Here is a 22,792-nt window from a genome sequence, read left to right on the forward strand (position 1 = left end):
AAATACATAAGTTCCCTGTGGACAGAGACTGTCTTATTCACATCTGTGCCTCGGTAACATACAGATATTAGTGATGGTGAGGAATAGGGTTAGTTATTAATAATTGAATGGAATACTGTATCGTCACAGCAAGGTCCCAATTATTTAGCTTCATCTTGAACAAGTAAAACTTGCCCCGCGCTGTCCATTTAACTGACAAACTATACCAGTTATGCATCCGGAGCCTCTCAGTTCCAAATCTGCCCATCAGTGCCTACTCTGGGAAATCGCGCTGGGCCCTTTAGGTTTCCTTTGCGGGCCGGCACAGTGCTATGTTCTGCCGGCAGAGGGTGCTAAAGAGACACGGCCAGAGGAAGAGGCTCTCTCTCCGGGCTCCGGGGTGCTCCTCCCAGCAAGTTCCCGCTGCACAGCAGCCTCTCCTTGTTCAAATCACCCTGTGGTTTCTTTGGCCCAAATGCACCCTGACTGAAACAAAATCTGCACAGTGAGTGAGGTTTGAACTCAAATGGCCACACGTCCAGTGGATCTGATGAGCAGAAAGTAGCAAGTACTTAAAATGTCTCAGAAAAACATGCAAACTGGAGCCTGGCAGATAATCCCTGTAAGAATGGGCAGCCCATGACCTCAGGGAAGTGATTAAGAGTTTCAGTGATCTGAGCCTGTCAAGCGATCCACTCCAAGATGAGAGATAAGCTGCTGCACATCAAACAACCCATCATGAAAAAAGGCAAAACCCTTGTCGATCTTTGTGGATTTTCAAGGTAACATACACCACATTTGAGACTGTGACGTTCATTTAGAGTCACTCACAAGGCTGCCAGTTTCAAGTGGAACCAAGCGAAACTCAGGCCCTGCAGCAAGCCCAGCCCAATCCAGGAGACTCGATGATTCCGGAAGTGTCCCTGGCAAGTTGAGGATGCTGTACACACTCTCTGGGCAAGTACCAACAGGAGCAGCACAGCACAGACTTCTAGGATTTGGGAGCACATCTGCGCCGTCTTCTGGGGATAACTATTTGCCTTTGGAGAAGTCGTTTCTGGCTCGCTCTTGACCCTTGGGAGAAAGCAAACACCTTAACACAGGACAGTGGGCGAGATGTGGCCTGAGCGTCCCATCAGGTGTTGTCTGACTGACCTAGGCACAAGACTGGACGTGCACACAGCCACCTATCATCAGATGAAAATGGCCCACAGGAGACCAAGCATATACCGGCGTAAGGAGAGACACACAGCACACTGGAGTACAGAGCACCGAAATAAGACCTGGACATGTGGCCACAGGAGTTTTGAAAACAACGCCAAGGCCATTCAATGGGGAAAGGACAGTCTTTTCAACAAATGGTATCGGGGAAAACTGGATATCCACGTACAGAAGAGTGAAGTTGAACCATACCTACACCAAATAAAACATAACTCAACTTGGGTAGAAGACCTAAACATAAGAGCTTAAGTTCTGAAAGTCTCAGAAGAAAACAGGAGCAAATCTTCACAATTTTGGATTTCACAAGATATGACACCAAAAGCAGAAGTTACCACAGACTAGATGAATTTGGCTTCGTTAAAATGAAAACATTTGTGCATCAAGGGACACAGCAAGGAAAGTAGGGGGGGAGCTACCCAAGAATGGAAGAAAATATCTGCAAATCATTTATCTGACAAGGGTCAAGGATGCAGAATGTTTAAGGAACTTTTACAACTCAACAACAGAAAGACAACTCAATTTTAAAATGGGCAAAGGACCTGAGTAAACATTTCGCCAAAGACAACGCAGAAGACAGCGCCAAGCAGAGGGCGATGCTCCTCACCACTGGCCACGAGGGAAATGCACGTCAAGACCACAGCAAGACTCCACGTCAGACGCGGCCGCACCAGGGGAAGAGGACTAATGGTTTCAAAATGGAAAAATACATGCTGAAAAGTAAGTGAAAATGTTGAGAAACAGGAACCCTCCTACATTTCCGGTGGGAATGTAAAATGGTAAGACACCGCGGAAAACACTCTAGTGGCTTCTCAATAAATTAAACTTCATCGCATGACTCTGCAGCTCCACTCCTGGGCATATATCCCAAAGACTGGAAGAGAGATGCGCAAACAAAGACTCGTACACAACTGTTGCCGCAGCAGCACTGCTCACAACAGCAAAAATGTGAAAGCAACACAATGCCCAACAACAGATGCATGGATAAACAAAATGTAGTATTATCCACACAATGGAGTATTTTCAGCCACAAAAAGAGAGGAAGCTCTGATCCATGCTACAGTGAGGATCAACCTTGAAAACATTTTGCCAAGTAAAATTTGCCATATGCTTAAGGACAAATGTTATATGATTCCACTTATGTGAAGTACTTACAGCAGTCAAATTCACAGACACTGAAGATAAAACAGAAGCTACCAGGCACTGAGGGAAGAGGTATATGAGGAGTTACTGTCTAATTTTGTTTGCGAGGATGAAAACATTTTGCAAATGGATAATGGTGACGGTTGCATAACACTTAAATGCCACTGAATTGTAGCCCTTAACATTATTAAAATGGCAAAAATTTTACGTTTACCATAATAAAAAAAATCCCCCAAAACACAAACAACTAAGTCTGTAATGTGGCGCTGCTCCCCCAGGGAGGATGAGCCAGCCACCTGGTAGCAGACGATTTGTTTAGGACCTCTTCCTTCACTGAGGGGGCAAAGACTCACCCTCAAAGGAACAAACGCATTCTGAATATAAAGCTGTCTTCTCTACTTCTGTTAAGCACCAACACCCATGTACTCACAGAATCTCACAGAAGGCCTTATCCACCATCTGGGTTCTGGCAAGCCCCACAGCATTGGATCTGATCAAGGAACTCCTTTTATAGCCAAGAAAGTATAGCAATGGGTTCATATCCACATGCCCCGCCATGGAAAGTTGACTGATCTTAACTGAAAAGTGGAATGGCTTATTGAAGACTCAGTTATAGCATTAGTTGAGAGATAACATCCTGAACTGAAGAAGTTCTGTCTTGCAAGATGCAATATATGCTTTGAATCAAAACTATTATGCAGTGCTGTTCCCTAAAGTGAGCAGACTTAGTCCCAGAATCAGAGGTAGAAGTAGGGCTGGCTGCTCTCTCTATTATATCTAAAAACTCACTTGCAGAACTTTTGTTTCCCATCCTGCCAACTTCGGGCCCTGCTGATGTGGGAGGAAAGCTTGCACTGGTTTCACAGAATTTGAAAGTAAGACAGCCCCCTAGACAGAGTATTAGAAAGTAGAGACATCGCTTTGCTGACAAAGATCCGTCTAGTCAAAGCTATGGTTTTTCCAGTAGTTGTGTATGGATGTTTGAGAGTTGGACTATAAAGAAGGCTGAGCACTGAAGAATTGATGTTTTCCAACTGTGGTGTTGAAGAAGACTCTTGGACTGCAAGGAGATCAAACCAGTCAATCCTAAAGGAAATCAACCCTGAATATTCATTGGAAGGACTGATGCAGAAGCTCCAATACTTTGGCCACCTGATGCAAAGAGCTGACTCATTGGAAAAGACTCTGATGCTGGCAAAGACTGAAGATAAAAGGAGAAGGGGCAGCAGAGGATGAGATGGCTAGATAGCATCACCAACTCAATGGACATGAATTTGAGCAAATTCCAGGAGACAGTGAAGGACAGAGGAGCCAGGTGTGCTACAGTCCATGGGGTCGCAAAGAGTTGGACACAACTTAGCAACTGAACGACAACAATATCACTGAGCCAACAAGGTAAAAAAGGAGTTCCTCTCTGGACTAGAATAACTGATCCTGAGTACCAAGAGGAAGCTGGGCTGCTGCTACACACTGGGGGCAAGAAGGACTGAGTCTGGAATCTAGAAGATTCTGAGGTACTTCTTGGTATTTCCATACCCAATAATAAAGGTCAAGGGGAAACCACAGCATACAAACAACTAAAGGAAAATGCCTGAGCACTCAGACTCTTTGGCGATGAAGGTTTGGGTCACTCTGCCAGATAAAGAACCCCAAGAACGGAAGAAAGGGAAATATCGATGAATAGTAAGAGGAAACCACAGATTCCAACTACAGCCCTGTGACCTTACAGAAACAAAGACCATGCACTTTCTCTCTGCTTCTCACAAGCCTGGGTTTATTTGTACATGCTATTCTCTTCTCTCTCCATTACTATCTGTAATTTTCATTCATATTGGAGCATAACTGATTTACAACATCTTGTTAGTTTCAGGTGTACAGCAAAGTGGTTTCAGTTATCTTTTTCAGATTCTTTTCCCATGCAGGTTGTTACAGAATATTGAGTCGGTTGTGGTGCTTTACAGTAAGTCCTTACTGATTGTCTACTTTTTCATATTTATTAACTTATTTTTCTGTGCCAGGTCTTAGCTGCATGCAGCATGTGGGACCCAGTTCCCTGATCAGGACTCGAACCCAGGTCTCCTGCATTGGGAGCATGGTGTCAGCCTCTGGACCACCAGGGCACTCCCAGATTCTATACACTGTAGAGAGTAGATATTGCTGCACATGGCATTACTTCGTTCTTTTTATGGCTGAGTAACATCCCACTGTGCACATGTACCATCTCTCCTCTACCCATTCATCTGTCTAAGGACGTTTAGGGCGCTTCCATGTCTTAGCTACAGTAAGTAGTGCCGCAGTGGATACTGGGGCACGTGCGTCTTTTGATTATGGTTTTCTCTGGATATATGCCCAGGGGTGCGATTGCTGGATCATGCAGTAGCTCTGTTTTTAATTTTTTAAGGAACCTCATTATTATTTTATAGACAGGTTGTTGGAAGTTAAATTTTACACTTTAGCCTAAAGGTAACAGAATATTCTCAATATGCCAGCATAACAATATGCCAAAATAACTCAATATGTCAGCAAATTTGGAAAACTCAGCAGTGGCCACAGGACTGGAAAAGGTCAGCCTTCATTACAATCCCAAAGAAAGGCAATGCTAAAGAATGTTCAAACTACTGCACAATTGCACTCATCTTACTCGCTAGCAAAGTAATGCTCAAAATTCTCCAAGCTAGGCTTCAATAGTATATGAACTGAGAACTTCCAGATGTTTAAGCTGGATTTAGAAAAGGCAGAGGAACCAGAGATCAAACTGCCAACATCCATTGGATCACTGAAAAAGCAAGAGAGTTCCAGAAAAATATCTACTACTGCTTTATTGACTAAACTAAAGCCTTTGAGTGTGTGGATCACAACAAACTGCAGAAAATTCTTAGAGATGGGAATACCAGACACCTGACCTGCCTCCTGAGAAATCTGTATGCAGGTCAAGAAGCAACAGTTAGAACGGGACATGGAACAACAGACTGGTTCCAAATTGGGAGGGAGTACGTCAAGGCTGTGTATCATCATCCTGCTTATTTTACTGTCTATGCAGAGTACGTTATGAGAAATGCCGGGCTGGATGAAGCACAAGCTGGAATCAAGATTACTGGGAGAAATATCAACCTCAGATATGCAGATATCACCACCCTTATGGCAGAAAGCAAAGAGGAACTAAAGAGCCTCTTGATGCAAGTGAAAGAGAGTGAAAAGCTGGCTTAAAACTCAACATTTAAAAAACGAAGATCACAGCATCCAGTCCAGTCACTTTATCCCACCACTTCATGGCAAAGAGATGGGGAAACAATGGAAACAGTGACAGACTTTATTTTCTTGGGCTCCAAAATCACTGCAGATGGTGACTGCAGCCATGAAATTAAAAGGCGCTTGCTCCTTGGAAGATAAGCTATGACCAACTTAGACAGTATATTAAAAAGCAGGGACATTACTCTGCCAACAAAGGTCCATCTAGTCAAAGCTATGGTTTTCCAGTGGTCATGTATGGATGTGAGAGCTGGACCATAAAGAAAGCTGAGTGCTAAAGAACTGATGCTTTTGAACTGTGGTGTTGGAGAAGACTCTTGAGAGTCCCTTGGACTGCAAGGAGATCCAACCAGTCCATCCTAAAGGAAATCAGTCCTGAACATTCATTGGAAGGACTAAGGCTGAAGCTCCAATACTGTGGCCACCTGATGTGAAGAACTGACTCATTTGATAAGACCCTGATGCTGGGAAAGATTGAAAGCAGGAGGAGAAGGGGACGACAGAGGATGAGATGGTTGGATGGCATCACCTACTCAATAGACATGAGTTTGAGCAAGCTCCGGGAGTTGGTATTGGACAGGGAGGCCTGGCGTACTGCAGTCCATGGGATCACAAATAGCTGGACATGACTAAGCAACTGAACTGAACAGAATATTCAGTGGGACAGTGACTGAAGATATCCAGAGCAACAGATATAACAACCATTGGGACTGTGACTTTCTTCATTTGGGGAAAAAGATAAGAACTTGTAAGAGACATAGCTGTGTCTTTTGTCTTTTTTTTTGGCCATGCCTTGCAACTTGTGGAATCTTAGTTACCCAACCAGAAATTGAACCTGGGCCCTTGGCAGTGAAAATGAGAAGTCCTAGCCACTGGACCACCAGGGAATTCCCTGTATAGCCATGTCTTATTATGTAAAAACAGAACTGTTTTCAGGAATTTGAATGTGAGTAGAAGGGTATATATGGAAGCTGAGTAACCAAAGGAATGGAATGTGACATTTATCAATTTATTGCCACTCAAATCCTCTTTAAATCCACCCTTCCCTTCTCTGCTCTGAGAAAATGAAGTCCTTTAAATATTTTTCCTTTACCAGATGGAACAATTTTGTTTTGTCTGTAGATTGTACTGTTTCTTCTGGATTTACAATGTAGTGTTAATTCTCATTGTACAGCGAAGTGATTCAGACTACAGATACACATGTAATAAAATTCTTTTTCATATTCTTCTCCATTATGTTGGGCTTCCCAGATGGTGCTAGTGGTAAAGAACCTGCCTGCCAATGCAAGAGATGTAAGATACGTGGGTTCGATCCCTGGAGGAAGGCACAGCATCCCACTCCAGGATTCTTGCCTGGGAAATCCCATGGACAGAGGAGCCTGGCGGGCTACAGTCCATGGGGTCGCAAAGAGTTGGACATGACTGAAGTGACTCAGCACACAAGCATACACATGATTTATAACAGGATATTGAATATAGTTCATGTGCAATACAGTAGGATCTTGTTATCTATTTTATATATAGCGGTTTGTATCTGCTAATCCCAAACTCCTAATTTCTCCCCTTTCCTTTTCCCCTTTAGTAATCCTAAGTTTGTTTGGTGAATAAATTTATTGGTAGCATATTTTAGATTCCACATATAAGTGATATCATATTTGTCTTTCTGACTTACTTTGCTTAGTATGATAACCTCTAGGTTCCCCTGCTGCTGCTAAGTCACTTCAGTCCTGTCCGACTCTGTGTGACCCCATAGACGGCAGCACAACAGGCTCCCCCGTCCCTTGGATTCTCCAGGCAAGAACACCAGAGTGGGTTGCCATTTCCTTCTCCAATGCATGAAAGTGAAAAGTGAAAGTGAAGTCACTGAGTCGTGTCCCACTCCTAGAGACCCCATGGACTGCAGCCTAGCAGGCTCCTCCGTCCATGGGATTTTCCAGGCAAGAGTACTTGGAGTGCGTTGCCACTGCCTTCTCCATGTTGTGGCAAATAGCATTATTTCATTCTTTTTATGGCTGAATAATATTCCACTATGTATATGTACTCCCCATCTTCTTTACCCATTCCTCTGCTGATGGACATTTAGGTTGTTTACAGGTTTGGCTACTGTAAACAGTGCTGCTGTGAACACTGGGGTATATGTCAGAAGGTACTATTAATTAGTTTTCCTGGTTCTGGAAGCTCTCACAGCAGGCTCCTGTAGTCCATGTGGCTCTATAGGCAGCTGGCTCCTGCAGCTGAGAGGTTTCTCGAGTACTGGACTCCTACAGAGCAAGTGGCTGCTTCTCCAGGGCTCGGCTCCTGGGGCACAGGCGACGACTCTGGCAACCAGCTCCTGCCATACATGGTGGTCAACAGCACACACAGGCCAGAGAGCTCCCTTGGCACAGCCATGCCCTCAGATGAGTAACTGAGTTCTTGGGTGTTCCCCCTACCCTAGGGCTTTTATCTCATATTCCAGCAGAGTTTTCTCTGCTTCTTACTAGCCCAAAGCCTTCATTTCTCCAATTCCCTGTTATAATCATTTTTATATTAAAACTTCTTTGTTGAAATTACTGAGTGATTTCTGTCTATTGATCCTAGACTCTGACTGATTCATAGACCATGTTCAGTTGGGATTTGCTGGCCACTGACATTCCAGTGAGTGGGAGCTGTCCAGAAACTTTATATCTGCAAAGGTAAGGTTTGCCACTCACCTCTTTAATTTCCTTTAGAAGTTCAAGAGCACAGTTGAAGTCTGGCGGAGTAGCTGACAGTCTCTCCTTCAGATGCTCCCAAAAGGCATCGTGCATGGTCTCCCTGATCCTGCCTTCCAAACTGTAAGGGGGTTAAATGAACAAATTATCTTCTCCACTCAAAAACTGCCATAAGGTCACTATCTACTAAGCCCCAAATGATATTTGATTTAAAAAAAATTATACAGACAAGGGAAGGCCAGGAACTAAGTATGGAGGGCAGCAAAGCTGAACAAGCTGGGGTTTTAGACTTGGATATCAAGGGCACTGGCACAACCTCTCAGAAGGGCTCCTCACGGTCTGGCGCAGCCACTTTCTGCAGTAGGAAGAACCCTGAACAGAGATCAGGCTGAACGTTAACACTGATTCCGCATTTAGTGTAGAAAAGACGTGACTTAGTTTCCCTTTACGTACACATACAGCAAAGAACTAAGTGATCTTTCATTTTCTTATAGACTTAAATCTAGAAAAGGATTTTCCTTCTTCGACAACATCTGACTATCTATTGCCGGGAGAAATATCAATAACCTCAGATATGTAGATGATACCACCCTTATGGCAGAAAGTGAAGAGGAACTCAAAAGCCTCTTGATGAAAGTGAAAGAGGAGAGTGAAAAAGTTGGCTTAAACCTCAACATTCAGAAAACGAAGATCATGGCATCTGGTCCCATCACTTCATGGGAAATAGACGGGAAACAGTGGAAACAGTGTCAGACTTTATTTTAGGGGGCTCCAAAATTACTGCAGATGGTGACTGCAGCCATGAAATTAAAAGACATTTACTCCTTGGAAGGAAAGTTATGACCAAACTAGATAGCATATTAAAAAGCAGAGACATTACTTTGCCAACAAAGGTCGGTCTAGTCAAGGCTATGGTTTTTCCAGTGGTCATGTATGGATATGAGAGTTGGAGTGTGAAGAAAGCTGAGCACCGAAGAATTGATGCTTTTGAACTGTGGTGTTGGAGAAGACTCTTGAGAGTCCCTTGGACTGCAAAGAGATCCAACCAGTCCATTCTGAAGGAGATCAACCCTGGGATTTCTTTGGAAGGAATGATGCTGAAGCTGAAACTCCAAACTTTGGCCACCTCATGCGAAGAGTTGACTCATTGGAAAAGACTCTGATGCTGGGAGGGATTGGGGGCAGGAGGAGAAGAGGACGACAGAGGATGAGATGGCTGGATGGAGTCACTGACTCAATGGACGTGAGTTTGGGTAAACTCCAGGAGTTGGTGATGGACAGGGAGGCCTGGAGTGCTGTGGTTCATAGGGTCACAAAGAGTTGGACACGACTGAGCGACTGAACTGACTATCTATAGGTACTTCCAAATCAGCACATCTAAAACTGAATTCACCATCTTTCCCATCCAAACCTGCTCCTCCTGTGTTCCTAATCTCAGTGGCACTACCATATAGCCAGTCATGGAAGCCAGAATATGGGTCTTTTTTCCCCTTCCAGAAACAAGCAGCAGCAAAGGCAATTCAGTTAGAAAGGATGATCTTTTCAACAAATGGTGCCAGAACAACTGGACATCCACATGGAAGAAAAATGAACCTAGACACAGACTTTTAATCAATACCTTCCACAAATATGAGCATAGACCTTAATGTAAAAAACAAACTCTAAAACTTCTAGAATAGAAGAAATCTATGTGACCTTGGGTTTGGCAATGACCTTTTAGATATACCACCAAAAACAAGATCCATGGAAGAAAAAAACCTGGTAAATTGGACTTCATTAAAATTAAAAATTGCTCTGTGAAAGTCACTATTAAGAGAAGGAAAAGACAAGCTCCAATCTTTGCAAAGCACATATCTGATAAAGAACTAGTATCCAAAACGTACAAAGAACTCTTAAAATTCAAGAATAAGAAAATAATCCAATTTTATTTTTTTCAAATTAATCTCCTGCAGTACAGTTAGATTATAACATTGTGTTAGTTTCTTCTAAACAGCAGAGTCAGTTATACATTTACATATATCTGCTCTTTTTAAAAATTCTCTTCCCATGTAGGTCATTACAGAACAACACAATTTTAAAACGGGAAAAGGTCTGAACAGACACCTCAGCAAAGTATATGTAGAGATGGCAAATAAGCACATGCTCAACCTTGTGCCTCACTGCTGCGGTTCAGTCGCCAAGTCGTGTCCGATTGAGACCCCATGGACTGCAGCACATCAGGCCTCCCTGTCCCTCACCATCTCTCAGAGTTTGCCCAAGTTCATGTCCATTGAATCAGTGATACCGTTCTATCATCTCATCTTCTGTCACCTTGTTCTCATTCTGCCTTCTATTTTTCCCAGCATCAGGGTCTCTTCTAGTGAGTCGGCTCTTCACATCAGGTGGCCAAAGTATTGGAGCTTCAGCATCAAGTCCTTCCAATGAGTATTCAGGGCTGATTTCCTTTAGGATTGACGGGTTTGATCTCCTTACTGTCCAAGGGACTCTCAAGAGTCTTCTCCAGCCCCTCACTTCAAATGCATCAATTCTTCAATGCTCTGCCTTCTTTATGGTCCAGCTCTCATATCCATACATGACAACTGGAAAGACCAAAACCTTGACTATACAAACCTTTATAGGCAAATGATGTCTTTGCTTTTTAATACACTGTCTGTCATAGCTTTTCTGCCAAGAAGTAATCATCTTCTAATTTCATGGCTGAAGTCACCGTTAGGGAATTATAAATTAAAGTAACAATGAGATACCACCACACACCTATTAGAATGGCCAAAACCCAAAACACTGACAACACCAAATGCTGACAAGGGCAGGGAGCAACAGGAACTCTCATTCCCTGCTCAAAGGAATGCAAAGTGGAAGACCGTCACTCTGGAGGATGGTGCCAGTTTCTTACAAAATGAAACATACTCTTTCATACAATCCAACAATTGTGCTCCCTGGGACTTAGTCAAAGGAGTTGAAAGCTTATATCCACAGAAAAACCTAAACATGAACATTTATAGTAGCTTTATTTTTTTGCCAAAGCTTGGAAGCAACCAAGATGTCATTCTGTATGTGACGGATAAATAAACTGTGGTATATCCAGACAATGAAGTATTTGTTTTTGTTTAGTCGCTAAGTAGAGTCTGACTCCTGTGGCCCCGCAGACTGTAGCCTGCCATGCTCCTCTGTCTATGGGATTTCCCAGGCAAGAATACTGGAGTGGGTTGCCATTTCCTTCTCCAGGGGATTTTCCTGACCCAGGGATCGAACCCGCATCTCCTGCACAGGCAGGAGGATTCTTTCCACTGAGCCACCAGGGAAGCCAATGGAATAGTATCCAACACTAAGAAGAAATGCACTATCAAGCCCTCAAGAGGCATGGAGGAAACTTAAATGAGGTGTTTTTTGGCCATACAGTGTAGGATCTTAGTTCCCCAACCAAGGATCAAACCCATGCTCCCTGCACTGGAAGCACAGAGCCTTAACAACCGGGCCACCAGAGAAGCCCCCTAAATGCAGATCGCTAGCTGAAGGAATGCAACCTGAAAAGGCTGCACACTGTATGACTCCCGCTGTAAGAAATTCAGAAAACCTACAGAGATTGTAAAAAGATCAGTGGTTGCCACAAGTTTCAGGGGGAGGGAGGGAAGGATGAATAGATAGAACATAGGGAATTTCAGGGCAGTGAAATTACTCTGTATGATATGGAAATGATGAATACAGAAACGGTGAATAAATGTCATTATAGAATTCTGTCACAAAAAGTGAATAGCCCTGTAAACTTCAGTTAATAATAATGCATTAATACTGGATCATAAATTGTAACAAATAAACCACACTAATGTAAGATGTAAATACCGGAAACTGTATGTAGGAGAAAGGAGGGAATGTGAGAACTATTTTCCATAAAATTAAACTATGCTAAAAAATTGTCTATTACTTTTTTAAAGGAATTCACTTTCCTCTGAATGCTTATTTAAGTAACTTCTCTGACCAATATACTTAGGCTAATAAGAAGAAAAAGAACGATTTGAAAATTCTGAGGCTGCACCTAGTCACTGCCAATAGTGATTGGTTTTCTGGAATCAAACATCCCCTCTTTATAATGCATGCTCCTTGAAAAACAGAGACAATACAAAGATGAATAAAACAAAGATCAAAATTCCTCTCCCAACACTGCAATCTCAATCAGCAACGGTAACCAACTATAATCTAACAGTCGATTGCGCACTAGAATTGGTCTTAAAGCTTTTCTCCTCATCCTATTCATCCAATCCATCTTCCAAGTTCCATAAATTGTTTTTGAAATGTCTCTGAAATCATCTGCTCCTACCATCATCTCTTACCTAAACTACTACAAAGGGCTATTAACTGGTTCCTCTCCCTTCAGTCTTGTCCCTTTTAATCTGTTCCCCACAAATTCACTCTAAATTCAATGACTTTTCTAAGATGCAATCCTGATTATGAGGTCATGCTCAGAGTCAATTAGGGGCTTCTTGACATCAGCAGCACAAACAACTCATATGACCCTCCTGATACTGCTCTGCCTCCCTAACTTCTCTCCTCCTACTTCGTAACACTTCATGCTCCATCACACCAAGACACTTACTCAGTTCACACTGTGCCTCCAACCCGTGTCCTCTGCCAGGAGCATTCCTTCCCACCCAGACCACCTCTAAGACTCAAGTCATCATAGGCAAACCTTGTTTCTTAGGCAGCTGAGAACTTTAATTAAACTCCATACAGAGCTCTAAGTGAACTTAACAGTCACTTTCTAATTCAACTGTCTCTCCTACAAAAGTGTCCTGACAGCAAAGACAGGACCTTATTTGTTCATAGCTATAGTTACCTCTTGGAGAAGGCAATGGTACACCACTCCAGTACTCTTGCCTGGAAAATCCCATGGATGGAGGAGCCTGGTAGGCTGCAGTCCATGGGGTCGCGAAGAGTCAGACACGACTGAGCAACTTCACTTTCTTTCACTTTCATGCATTGGAGAAGGAAATGGCAACCCACTCCAGTGTTCTTGCCTGGAGAATCCCAGGGATGGGGGAGCCTAGTGGGCTGCAGTCCATGGGGTCACAAAGAGTCAGACATGACTGAAGCGACTTAGCAGCATAGTTACCTCTATCTCCAGAAGTCAGCAATTTTTCCTGTCACATAATAAGGACTCAACAAATGCCTGATGAATGAATGGCCCAAGTAAGGGATTTCCCAATTAATACAACTGTAGGTAACATTCTACTTTTGCTTTATTCACTACGCCAAAGCCTTTGACTGTGTGGATCACAACAAACTGTGGAAAATTCTTAGAGATGGGAATACCAGACCACCTGACCTGCTTCCTGAGAAATCTGTGTGCAGGTCAAGAAGCAACAGTTAAAACTGGACATGGAACAACAGACTGGTTCCAAATAGGAAAAGGAGTATGTCAAGGCTGTATACTGTCACCCTGCTCATTTAACTTCTATGCAGAGTACATCATGAGAAACGCTACACTGGAGGAAGCACAAGCTGGAATCAAGATTGCCGGGAGAAATAGCAATAACCTCAGATATGCAGATGACACCACCCTTATGGCAGAAAGTGAAGAATAATTAAAGAGCCTCTTGATGAAAGTGAAAAGAGGAGAGTGAAAAAGTTGGCTTAACACTCAACATTCAGAAAACTAAGATCATGGCAACTGGTCCCATCACTTCATGCAAATAGATGGGGAAACAGTGAAAACAGTGACAGACTTCATTTTTTGGGGCTCCAAAATCACTGCAGATGGTGACTGCAGCCATGAAATTAAAAGATGCTCGCTCCTTGGAAGAAAAGTTATGACCAACCTAGACAGAATATTAAAAAGCAGAGACATTACTTGGCCAACAAAGGTCTATTTAGTCAAAGCTACGGTTTTTCCAGTGGTCATGTATGAATGTGAGAGTCAGACTATAAAGAAAGCTGAGCACCGAAGAATTGATGCTTTTGAACTGTGGTGTTGGAGGTGACTCTTGAGAGTCCCTTGGACTGTAAGGAGATCCAACCAGTCCATCCTAAAGGAAATCAGTCCTGAATATTCATTGGAAGGACTGATGCTGAAGCTGAAACTCCAATACTGTTGCCAACTGATGCAAAGAACTGACTCATTAGAAAAGACCCTGATGCTGGGAAAGATTGAAGATGGGAGGAGAAGGGGACAACAGAAGATGAGATGGTTGGATGGTATCACCAACTCAGTGGACATGAGTTTGAGTATACTGGAGGAGTTGGTGATAGACAGGGAAACCTGGCGTGCTGCAGTACATGGGGTCTCAAAGAGTCAGACATGACTGAGCGACTGAACTGAACTGAGGTAACATCATCCTATTAGGCCAAAGTAAAGTCAACTGCCAATAAGGAGTGACTTCAAACTTCACTTATTCAGGTTTATGCATTATATCTACTGCCACTGGCCACTTCAAAGTGATTTTGTGTTTCCTCTAATAGTTTGCCAGAGCCTTTATTTTGAATATGCTTTTTCTCTTTTGGGGGTGCTATTCGTTGTGGAGACCTCTTCCTAGAGGCCTAATAAAAATGCATTTGTATGAAGCCTGTGCACGTAGGTAGGTTTGAAGCTAGGAGGATTTTGTTTAGAATACTCTTTTGCATGTAAAGCACACTTCTTCCCTGAAATTTTTATGGGAGAGATAAGTGAGCCAAACACATTCTGTTGAAGGGAAATCTAGTCAGTTGCTTGAAAGAATACAGCCCAGATAAAATAAGGACTGACTAGGTTGAAAAGAAATGAACTCGTGATTGCAGAGTTGCTGCTTTGACAGTGCTTAAAGATAAATACTGCAGGAGAGTTTCAGTTTCTGCTGTGTTCACTGTCTCTCCTGAGGTCTGACACATTGAAGGTACGCTTGCATTTGACACACAGCGCGTTCAGTGACGGCTGCTCACCTAGCACAAGACACGATGGAGAAGGCCTCGGACACAGAGCAGACGGCCTCTTTCTGTTCTGCAGTGCATCCCGGTGCCATTTTTCGTGAATGTGGTCAGGTAGAGCTGGTTTTGCTGTTGAGCTCTGGGGGGGTGTTTTTTTGGTCTCTTTTGGTGGGGTAGGGATGGGCTAAAGCCACAGGAAGAAAAATGTGATATATGTCTCCAGTATTTTGCCTTTGTTTTGTAAGAAGAGTTGAACTAGTTTTGATACCAAGAATAAATGGTGGAAAATGAAAAAAAAAAAAAAAAAAACCACCTTGACTTCACCCTTTTTCCTGATGTGAACCTGAACTGCCTTACTTGAGAACCCAGCTCTGAGCAGTACCGTCTCCCTGCTTCATCCTCCCTCTTTCACTTCCTCTACTCATTTCTTTCCCCTCTCCTGACAGCAACAAATGTGTCTAAGCAGTGAGAGAGATGCGAGAGGATCTGGGCTTTGGTGAAAACCTGTCCCCAGAGAAGCTGTGCTTGGCGTGGCCATCTGTTGGTGAGAGCAGACCAGAGCATGAACACCAGGGCAGCAACTTGGGGCGTAGAACATCTCCTGAAGCTGACAAATAACAAAGGCATTTAAGGAAACTGAAGAATCACAAGCTGCCACTGTGTATCTGTCCACTGGTGGGAAATCAGAACTGTTTTAAAATGTAAAAATCTGACACTGAATTTACCCACTGTAAACTAGCAAGTCATATTAATACTTACAATGGTTCTTATTTAGTCATTGCAATATCAATATAAATAAGAAGAATGAAAAATAAGGCTTGATGGGGATCGGGGAGCATTGTTTATCAACAGCATTCTGATCCTGATTCACAAATTAAGCTAATTTATGAAGCAGGGTGGGGGTGAGGGGACAGTTGAAAACACCACTATTATAAAAATTAATCTTTTCATCTTTGCCTGTTTAAATCTGCGGCCACATAATAGTAGGAGTCATGTGGTAGGCAACCAATATCCATAAAAAGACTCCAAAGATCTAGATCCCCAGTGTTCACCCTCTGGTGTGACCCTGTGCCCTCAAGTGTCGCCTGGATTTGAGGGTTCCTTTTTAGCAAACAAAATGTAGCAGAGGCCACAGACATCTCTGCTGAGATTAGGCAGCAAAAGACTGGTTTCTGTCGTGCTGGGTGAGGGAAGGCAGCTGCCATGCGGTGAGCTGCTCCATGGAGGAGCTCAGGAGGCAAGGAGCTGAGGGCGGTGTAGGCCAACCTCAACAGCCTGACAGAGGCTGTGTCAGGGAAGCCACGCCCAGATCCCCGACCCACAGAAACTGGGAGAGAACACTGTTTTAGCTGCTAAGTTTTGGGGTAGTTTATCATGCAGCAATAGACAGCTACTACAGGCTAATTCCTCCACATGTGTCAGAGAAGACCTGAAATGCATCTCAACTCTCAGTCTTAACTGAGGTCCTAAAGTCCCCTGGTGGCAGAGAGGGTAAAGCATCTGCCTGCAATGCGGGAGACCTGAGTTCGATCCTTGGGTTGGGAATATCCCCTGGAGAAGGAAATGACAACCCATTCTTGGAATTTTCCAGTACTCTTGCTAGAAAATTCCACGGATGGAGGAGCCTGGTAGGCTAAAGTCCATATAATCACAAAGAGTCGCACACAACTAGGCAACTTCACTTCAAAAGTCCCCTCCAGTATTCTTGCCTGGAGAATCCCATAGACAGAGGAGGCTGGTGGACTACAGTCCACAGGGTCGCAAGGAGTCAGATATGACTGAAGCTCAACTTAGCACGCATGCAAAGTGAACATCCCAATAACTGCTTGGGTTTAGTCCCTGGTTAAATAACATTTGCTTCATGACCCTCTGGTACTAATAATTATAATTTATTACTCTTCTGTTCAAGTTGTTGAGACCTCTTATGACTTAGATTCAAACACTGATTGCATTTGTAAACAAAAATGCTTCAAGTCTAGTCAGAAGACATTTGCGCTAAATACCCGTAGCAGGGTGAATAAAATGGGAAAATCAGAAGAACCTGTACCTGCCAGGAGGCAAAACCTTCTCTTCCACGTGGAAATCACGATTCATTCCAATCTCGCTGCTCAGCTTGGAAACATCATTAACTGTATTTCTCAGGCCTGTGACAGAAAGAAGGTATGACATACACCCAAAACTAATGTTCTATGTTAATTATATCTCAATTGAAAAAAAAAGAATGTAAGGTGGACACCAGTGAACTCACACAAGTCTGAATTGCGATTTTATTCAGAGATTCACCGTGAGTGGGCTCCAAACTGAGATTCATCCTAGTGACCTAACACACACTCCTCCAACCATTCTAGCCAATTATGTTTTCTGAACTCAAGGCCGCATGACAGAGCCTCTTAGTAGCCCAGTGTGGGGATAAGGGAGGACAAAGAAACTATTTTATTAAAAAGAAAAAAAACAACAGAAAATGAAACTGATTAAAAACCTTTCTCCTGGGATTTCCCTGGTGGTTCAGTGGCTAAGACTTCATGCTGCCAAAGTAGGCAGTCCAGGTTCCATCCCTGGTCAGGGATAGACCCCACATGCTGCAACTAGAGCCCACACATGACAATGAAGATGCCTTCTGCGCGGCACAGCCAAAAAAATTTTAAAAATTAAATTAAAAAGAAACTCTCACAAAGTAAAAAAATAAAGCAGCAAAAAAGTAATTTGCAAAAACAAACATTTATCTAAGGGTATTATGACTACATTCTCCTCTTCCTGTCTTTGATGGACATTAAATTCTCCACACAGAAGTACTGAATGGTGTCAATTTCACTTGGTCTTCTAAAGTAGTTTCTAGAATTTAGGATTTCACAAACCAGTAAATTTCCAAAATGATTTTGAGCAAGGGACAATAACTCGCCAACTTTTTGTTTCGTCAAGTATGGACAGTATGAAAACAGCAAATAAAGAAACCACTCTACCACCACCAAAACTATCATTTCATAAAAAAAAAAAAGTTTAACCTCCAAAAAAGTAGGAAGGGTCATAATAAAGATTGGTCCTTAAAATGAATCAACTTTAGGTTTAGGAAAAACTCACTGCAGTATCTTTAATTCATTCCACTAAATCTTGCTAGGAATTGTGTCACAAAAGGAAGCATCACTACAAACAAAGCTAGTGGAGGTGACAGAATTCCAGTTGAGCTATTTCAAATCCTAAAAGATGATGCTGTGAAAGTGCTGCACTCAATATGCCAGCAAACTTGGAAAACTCAGCAGTGGCCACAGGACTGGTGGCCACTAGAAAAGGTCAGTGTTCACTCCAATCCCAAAGAAAGGCAATGCCAAAGAATGCTCAAACTACCACACAATTGCACTCATCTCACACGCTAGTAAAGTCATGCTCAAAATTCTCCAAGCCAGGCTTCAGCAATACGTGAACCGTGAACTTCCAGATGTTCAAGCTGGTTTTAGAAAAGGCAGAGGAACCAGAGATCAAATTGCCAACATCCACTGGATCACTGAAAAAAGCAAGAGAGTTCCAGAAAAACATCTATTTTTGCTTTATTGACTATGCCAAAGCCTTTCACTGTGTGGATCATAAGAAACTGTGGAAAATTCTTCAAGAGATGGAAATTTCAGACCACCTGACCTGCCTCTTGAGATATCTCTATGCAGGTCAGGAAGTAACAGTTAGAACTGGACGTGGAACAACAGACTAGTTCCAAATAGGAAAAGGAGTACATCAAGGCTGTATATTGTCACCCTGCTTATTTAACCTCTATGCAGAGTACATCATGAGAAACGCTGGACTGGAAGAAACACAAGCTGGAATCAAGATTGCCGGGACAAATATCAATAACCTCAGATATGCAGATGACACCACCCTTATGGCAGAAAGTAAAGAAATAAAGAGCCTCTTGATGAAAGTGAAAGAGAGTGAAAAAGTTGGCTTAAAGCTCAACATTCAGAAAACTAAGATCATGGCATCTGGTCCCATCACTTCATGGCAAATAGATGGGAAAACAATGGAAACAGTGACTATTTTGGGGGGCTCCAAAATCACTGAAGATGATGACTGCAGCCATGAAATTAAAAGACACTTGCTCCTTGGAAGAAAAGTTATGACCAATCTGCTGCTGCTACTCCTGCTGCTAAGTCGCTTCAGTCGTGTCCGACTCTGTGGGACCCTAGACGGCAGCCCACCAGGCTCCGCTGTCCCTGGGGATTCTCCAGGCAAGAACACTGGAGTGGGTTGCCATTTTCTTCTCCAATGCTAGACAGCACACTGAAAGGCAGCACATTATTTTGCCAACAAAGGTCCATCTAGTCAAGGCTACAGTTTTTCCAGTAGTCATGTATGAATGTGAGAGTTGGACTATAAAGAAAGCTGAGCGCCAAAGAATTGATGCTTTTGAACTGTGGTGTTGGAGAAGACTCTTGAAGAGTCCCTCGGACTGCAAGGAGATCCAACCAGTCCATCCTAAAGGAGATCAGTCCTGGGTGTTCATTGGAAGGACTGATGTTGAAGCTGAAACTCCAGTACTTTGGCCACCTGATGCGAAAAGATGACTCATTTGAAAAGACCCTGATGCTGGGAAAGATTGAAAGCAGGAGGACAAGGGGATGACAGAGGATGAGATGGTTGGATGGCATCACCGACTCGATGGACATGAGTTTGGGTAAACTCCAGGAGTTGGTGATGGACAGGGAGGCCTGGCATGCTGAAGTCCATGGGTCATAAAGAGTCGGACACAACTGAGCTACTGAACTGAACAGAGCACTAGCATTTGGGAACCATTGTTCTTAGTACAGACCTAGTTGATAACATTCTCATATAACAGGCATACATGGTAGTTATGATTACTTAGTATTAAAAGAGTCGTATACAGTAAATCATCTTCTCATGATCTTTCAATAAAGCTTCATAATTTGTTCACAAAAAAGTATTTGGCTCCAAGATGTGGAGGGGATATAAAAGCACTAAGATTAACCATTAGTTGATAACTGTTGAAATTGGGCGGTGACTAAATGGGGGTTCATCATTCCAGTCTCTATTTCTGTGTATGTTTGTTTTCTATATTTAAAAAGGTTTAAAAATATAAAAAGGAAAAATAATCTCAGAAGAAAGGTTTCATAGGCGAATGCCTTTGTTCTTAGAAGATACACAAAGTATTTAAAGTCTGACCCTATAACTTCAAGAAAAAATACCTGTCTATAATAAGCGAAAAAAACAATATGGTAGAGTATTAACAATGTGGGCATCCATTGTTTTTTTCAACAGAATTTAAATATTTCAAAATAAAAAGTTAAGGATAAAAGGTGACTGTAAAATTTATCAAAAAGGCACAGATGGCATTTCTGTTTAGGCAAACATAAAGGTGAAGTTAACCTTGGGTGACAGGAAGGTCTCTAGTTCATCAGCCTCTCTAAAGTCTTTAGTTTCAGGCAAAGTGGCAAAATACAGTCAAATATGCAAACAGACTTGCCGCTAATTCACCAAACACAAAATCAGAACTAAGAAAATCTTCAGAGGGAGACTGAGCTGCTTCCAGCAGTTTATTGAAGGACTGAGGAATACACACACAGAAACACTTCCCAACTTCAACAGATCAGAGCTCAGAACCTGCTTCAACAACACTGGTCTGTTGTCCAAAGTACCATAGCGCTATGCAACTGCTACAGCTGCAAAATTCAGGAACAGGGAGGGCTCAAAGAGAAATTAGACATAAAAAGTAAATAAAGAGATTTTTAAAATCCAGATCCCAAGGGCAAAGACATTTTCAAAATAACTTGTAAGTAACTTAACCAGGTCACCCTGATATACAAAATTTTGAAATTTTTTAAAAAGAGGAATTTGGTTATTCAGGTTAGAGCTGTCTTGTCTATAGACTCATTTAAGTAACCTCCTCAAGAACTTAAATAGCCTAACCTGTTTCTACCAAAAGAGTGATTTACCACCCCAGATCATGTTAGACATCTATTGAAAAGTACCTATGCCAAGGGAGGATTCCAAGCACCCAATTTGCTACTTTTCCTTAACCAGCAGCGACCCCGTGTGGCTACAAGAGAAAGAAATGGGACTGAATTTGAAGAATTTAACTCAGGTGGTTAAGGCACGTGGGCAGGCCTTCCGATTGAGGACTACTTAAATTATCTGGTGATTATTATAAAAGAAATGCTGGATGAATCCCAGTGAGATCAGACCTAAAGAGTGGAAGAGACTTTGTGCCCCACCAGGAACATAAAAGAACACTGTACTATTGTTGCTGTTGTGTGGAGTCAGACTCTTTGCGACCCCATGGACACCAGGCTTCCCCGTCCTTCACTATCTCCTGGAGTTTGCTCAGACTCATGTCCATTGAGCCGGTGATGCTATCCAACCGTCTCATCTCCTCATGCCCTCGATAAGAGTGAGGCCTCAGCAGCATTACTAATGCAGTCCACCAAGCACAGAGAGAACACAGGGATCATTTCAGGTCTTTAAACTCTACCCCAGGTGTCTGCCATGTTCCACCTACGAATTAAAAATAACAGAACATAAACAGGGCTCTGAACTGAGCCTCAATCTTGTCCGATTCAAGAAATCGCTCCTGGGTCACGTCTTTTCTCCAAGACCCCAAACTCTCTGCAGATCTTCGGTTCAATAGGGTGCCTCTGGCCTGAAAGGAAGAGGCTGGGGTTGCAGGAAGTAAGGAAAGAGGGGACGAGAGGAGTGTGGCGGTTCCCACCCGACCCTCACTGAGCACACCCCGAGGGCCGAGGCTGGACCTACGAGAAGGGTGGTCTCTGAGGCTGCTCTTGTCTTCCCGGGTCGGTCCTGAGCTTTCGGGCTTACAGGGTCTGCTCTCTGCGTCGCCAGGGTCCTTCCCAGGCACGTTTTCCTTCACGTCCGTCATCCTGCTGATAGAATCTGGGTGGGGAAGTAAACGCGGGCGCTGTGGGCGGCGGGGAAGAGGGCGCTTCAACTACCGCGGGGGTTGGGGGTCTGGGGCCCGGCCCGTCGCGCCCGACGTGGACCCCACTGAGGGAGCTGGGCGGGCAGCTTCAGGGAGGGAGGCGGGCAGAACGGCCCGGAGGAAGGGGAACCCGAGAAGTGAGCGCTGCCTCCACAAGCGCGACACTGCGGCCAGAGCCGGGCGGCCTTCCCCGCCCGAAGCGCCGGCTCCGGGCCCCCACCACGGCTCGGGCAGCTCCGGGGCCCTCACCTCTCCCCGGAGGCCCGCAGCCGCTCTTGCGTCGGCGGGGCGGAGGCCCTCCGCTGAGCGCGGGCCGTACCACCGCGGAGGGGCGGCGGGGGGCGGCGGCCGGCAGGGCCCGAGAGGCGGCGTGCAGGCAGGAGGGCCGAGCCCGGCCTCACCCCCCGCGCCCGCGTCAGGGTGGCACAGGCCGGGCTTTGAGCACAAACCCCGGCCCGTCTCCGGGGCGACGGGGCTAGGCACGTGCCGCCGCCGCGGCGGGCGGAAGCGGCTGTCGGAGGGCCTCTGTCCTCAAGGGCTCGAGGCCTCCGGTGACCTGGCCCGACCCTGCCCGGCATTTCCCGCCCTCCGCGAAAAAGATCATCTGGAACGACCGAGGAAGGGAAGGCGCACCGTTGTGTTTCTTCAGCCTGTTCAGAAAGCTTGAGAAACAAGGGTC

At 43.9% G+C, this 22,792-nt stretch overlaps 1 protein-coding gene across 2 annotated transcripts in view; it reads right to left on the reverse strand.

Moving 5' to 3' along the window:
* Nucleotides 1–22,389, reverse strand: part of TCP11 (t-complex 11) — a 46,020-nt gene extending 23,631 nt beyond the window's left edge. Inside the window, exons 1-4 of one of the 2 annotated variants that reach the window (XM_027958916.3) lie at nucleotides 22,363–22,389; nucleotides 21,930–22,067; nucleotides 17,224–17,320; nucleotides 8,283–8,403 (exon numbers count right to left, since the gene is read on the reverse strand). In XM_027958916.3, the coding sequence (XP_027814717.2) occupies nucleotides 8,283–8,403; nucleotides 17,224–17,320; nucleotides 21,930–22,053 (342 nt within the window). In that variant the 5' untranslated portion in view covers nucleotides 22,054–22,067; nucleotides 22,363–22,389. Of the gene's footprint in view, nucleotides 1–8,282; nucleotides 8,404–17,223; nucleotides 17,321–21,929; nucleotides 22,068–22,362 lie in introns of those variants that run through there. The other variant, XM_042236874.2, reaches the window with a different exon arrangement.
* Between the last annotated feature and the right edge of the window lie 403 nt (nucleotides 22,390–22,792).

This window comes from Ovis aries, chromosome 20 (assembly GCF_016772045.2).
Source record: "Ovis aries strain OAR_USU_Benz2616 breed Rambouillet chromosome 20, ARS-UI_Ramb_v3.0, whole genome shotgun sequence".
Classification (NCBI taxonomy): domain Eukaryota; kingdom Metazoa; phylum Chordata; class Mammalia; order Artiodactyla; family Bovidae; genus Ovis; species Ovis aries.